The following is a 3,865-nucleotide window of genomic DNA, read 5'->3' as shown; positions in this document are numbered from 1 at the left end:
GCAGGCTTGTTTTCTGCTGCTCCAGAGGCTAGGACACAGAACAGTGGATTCAAATTGCAGGAAAAGATATTCCACTTCAACATTAGGAAGAACTTCCTAATGGTAAGAGCTTCTTTGATGGTGGAATATGCTGCCTCAGAGTGTGATGGAGTCCTAATTTGGAGGTTTTTAAACAGAGGCTGGATGGCCATCTGTCAGGGGGTTGGACAGGATGGTCCTTGTGGTCTTTTCCCATTCTATAATTCTGTTATTCTATTCTAGACTGCTTTATTTGATGTGCAGTATTTCAGAGCAGCCTAGCTGCACACATTTTCAGCAAGCAAGCAGTTGTTAGCAATTCCCCAGCGATCCATTTTCTGTGTTTTCAGTGTTTGGTTACAAGCATAGGTATTGCACAACATGAACAGGAGTGGAAAATGCCCATATTTTACAGGGATGCGTTATTTTAAGTCAGCATCTCTCTCTCTCTCTCTCTCTCTCAGTGGTATCAGATGGCTGGCTATATTACTAGTCATGTTGTCTGAGGCAATACAATATTTCCTTTCCCCTTTGCACACTGTGGCAGAAACCTGAAAACTTGAGCCAATATTGAAATGGTATAAACTTGGATTCAGACCTAATTCCTGTTGGTATCAATAATCCTGTTGTTTACCCCATGATAAACCAAAAAAAAATTACATCAAAAATAATTATTTTGTTAGCAATAAAAAGCTAATAAAAAGATGATAAAATATAACTTATGCTTGTAAGTATCTTCATAAAATATTTAAAAGTGCATTTATAGGATACCCGTAAATAATATTTTACTGTATTATATTTATAAGATGTTTATGGACATGGTACAATTTTAAAACAAAACGATAATACAGTAACAGAACAAAATCAAATTTATATGATATATATATAAGTAGAAATCCAAAAACAAAAATTCATTACAAAGCCAGCATATGTAGACCAAGATCAGGTTTGCCCATATAACTATTCTTGCAGAGGAAACGGTACAATGGCAATGAAAAATGGGCAATGGGCATAGCAGCCCCATGGGGAAATTCCCAGATTCTGGGTAATGTGGGTCATGTAGTTAATGGAACCTTTCCAAGTTTTTTTCTAAGGAGTAACTCCATGCTTTGATCCTTGACATTATAAATTAAAAGCATCTCAAGCAGCAGCTCACCCTGGCAAAGACACTCCCAACCACCATCCCCACCATACACTGGCATGGATATTTGTGATGTTACGGACTTTTGTTTTTGTTTTAAGTTGTACAGAAATTAATATAAAATACAGTGAGCCCTTGGTATCCACTAAAGTTTGGTTCCGGGAGCCCCCTATGGATATCAAAATCCATGGATGCTCAAGTCTCATTAAATGTGTGTGTGTGTGTGTGTGTTGTGTTGTGTTGTGTCTTCAAGTTGTCTCTGACTTATGGTGACCATAAGGCAAACCTATCACGGGGTTCCTTGGCAAGTTTCTTCAGAGGGAGTTTACCATTTGCTTCCTCTGAGGCTGAGAGAGTGTGATTGGTCACCCAATGGGTTTTTGTGACCGAGCGGGGATCTGAACCCTGGTCTCCAGAGTCCTAATTGAATGCTCAAACCACTACTCTACTCTATCCATTAAATTTAATGGCATAATAAAATGGTGTCCCTTATATAAAATGGCAAAATCATTCCGGACGCCCCTAATCCTAGTATGTGCTGAGCACGTACAAAATGGTGGCGCCCTATACACATGGGCGCCGCCATTTTGATGTTGCAGACGCTTAGCGTCCGCATGTCGCAGCGCAGAAATGACGCCGCAAGTGCGCCATTGGTGCCTTGCGGCATCATTTCCACGCCACAAAAAGAACCCGCTTTTTCCGGGCTCTTTTTGCTGTGCTGGGGAACCATGCGGCATAGCAATCACGGGCACTGGCAGAGCGCCCTTTTTAGGCGCTTTGTAAAGCACCAAAGTTTGCTGTTTGGAATTTTTTAAGAAAAAATATTTTCAAGCTGTGGATGGTTGAATCTGGATAAAGAATCCATGGATACGGAGGGCCAACTGTATGATTATGTGTGTAAATGAAGTGATCTGTTGGAAAGAGTGAGATTAGGAAATGTTGGCATAGCTGGTGATTGGCACAGTGGTTGAAAGGGTTGTTAGAAAGACTGGTATCTGTAACAATGAAAAGAAGAGATTGGGCTTAGTTAGACTCAGAAGAGTTAGGGATGAAACAGACAATGGCGCAGTACAGACCACCAAAAAACGGCAGCCTGCCGGCACCTGCTTTTCTGCCAGAGGGAAGCCACAGCTGCGGGTCCTTTTTACGGGTCCTTTTTACGCCTCAAGGGCAGTGTAACAAGTGTGCCACTGGCGCAGTCGTTACATAAGCACCGTGTGGCACTGTGCGGACACCATGTGGCGCTTACGTAACAATGGCGGCACCCAGGTATAAAGGGTCCCGCCATTATTATGCCCTCGTCATGTGCTAGGGTTGCAGGGCGTGTGGGTGCTCCACCCTGAGGCAACCCTAGCACATGACAAGGGCATCACTTAGGTGTGTACTGGGCCAATCTAAATAAGCCTGTTTCCGGCTGGTATGAGTCCCATTCTTGTTATAAGTGCATAGGTGAACATTGCTGATCAGAAGTAATGATGCTGCCATGGAGTTAGGGAAACACAAACTGCAGTATAATATGTGAACAAAACACTGACCTCAGCTTATGCAAAGAACTAATGTCTTGGATGTCTCAATGAGACAATATATTCCAACAATAGAACAAGGTACCATTGCTCTAGAATGAACATAGAATTAATGACCAGGCTGCATCCGCACTGCAGAAATAATCCAGTTTGGCTCTACTTTAACTGCCATGTGTCCTTCCTATGGGATCCTGGGATTGGTAGTTTGTTGTGGCCTAGAACTCTCTGACAGGGAAGGCTAAATGCCTTACAAAACTGCAATTCCCAGAAATCCATAGCATTGAGCCATGGCATTTAAAGTGCTGTCAAACTGGATTACATTGCAGTGTGGACGCAGCCTACAAGAGGAAATCCACATTTTAGGTGGATTGACCCAATTGACGAAGCCATGTCCTGAGCTTGCAGGACCTAAGTGTAAGGCTGTTAGTAACAGGATCTCTTTGAAGTCTTTTGTTCATGGGGGTGCCATAGGTCAGATCTACATTTTAATGACAGCATTACTTCCTTGTTCCCACCTTCTATATAGGACACTAGCGGAACCCTGGAAAATGATCATACTGATCCCAGTCAGGAGAATGGGAAGAAACCCAACAAATCTCAGCAGCTGAAGACAGTTTTTAAAGAATATGGAGCTGTAGCAGTGGCATTCCACGTTGGGATTTCATTGATGTCTCTGGGAATGTTCTATTTAGCTGTATCAAGGTATGTTTTCTATGCTGCTTGACACTGATGACAGGGAGAGGAGTGAGGAATTTGATATAATATTTGAAGGACTGTATGAGTCCACTAGAGTGTTGAGACTGTAGAGGCCCTCCTCTCTGTCCCACCTCTCAGGCACGTTTAGTGGAAACAAGAAAGGCGGTCTTCTTGGTGGCTGCTCCTAGGCTCTGGAACTCCCTCCCTAGAGATGCCAGGATGGCCCCATCCCTGCTTTCCTTTCAGCAGCAGATAAAAATATTCTTGTGCCGTCAGGCTTTTTCAGACTGACACAGGCTGGGCTTTAAATGCTGTGTAGTTTGTATTGAGTTTTTAACACATTTTTACATTTTAATACATAACTCTTTTAACTTTTAACATTGTTTAATTGTTTTTTGAATTTTATATTTGTACATTTTAATTCTTTTGTACTGTTTTAAATTTACTGTTTGCCTCCTTGAGTCCCTGTATTGGAAGAAAGGTGGGA

The 3,865-nt window shown here is 42.2% G+C and overlaps 1 protein-coding gene across 1 annotated transcript in view; it reads left to right on the top strand.

Annotated features, from left to right (window-relative positions):
* The first annotated feature begins 2,395 nt into the window (after positions 1 to 2,395).
* Positions 2,396 to 3,865, top strand: part of FAM210B (family with sequence similarity 210 member B) — an 8,694-nt gene continuing 7,224 nt past the window's right edge. The window contains exons 1-2 of the mRNA XM_042462500.1: positions 2,396 to 2,428; positions 3,209 to 3,384. Coding sequence (XP_042318434.1) covers positions 2,396 to 2,428; positions 3,209 to 3,384 — 209 coding nt within the window. The remainder of the gene's footprint in view (positions 2,429 to 3,208; positions 3,385 to 3,865) is intronic.

The sequence above is a fragment of the Sceloporus undulatus genome, chromosome 4, assembly GCF_019175285.1.
Source record: "Sceloporus undulatus isolate JIND9_A2432 ecotype Alabama chromosome 4, SceUnd_v1.1, whole genome shotgun sequence".
Lineage (NCBI taxonomy): Eukaryota > Metazoa > Chordata > Lepidosauria > Squamata > Phrynosomatidae > Sceloporus > Sceloporus undulatus.
This window is presented reverse-complemented; position numbering and strand designations above follow the sequence as displayed.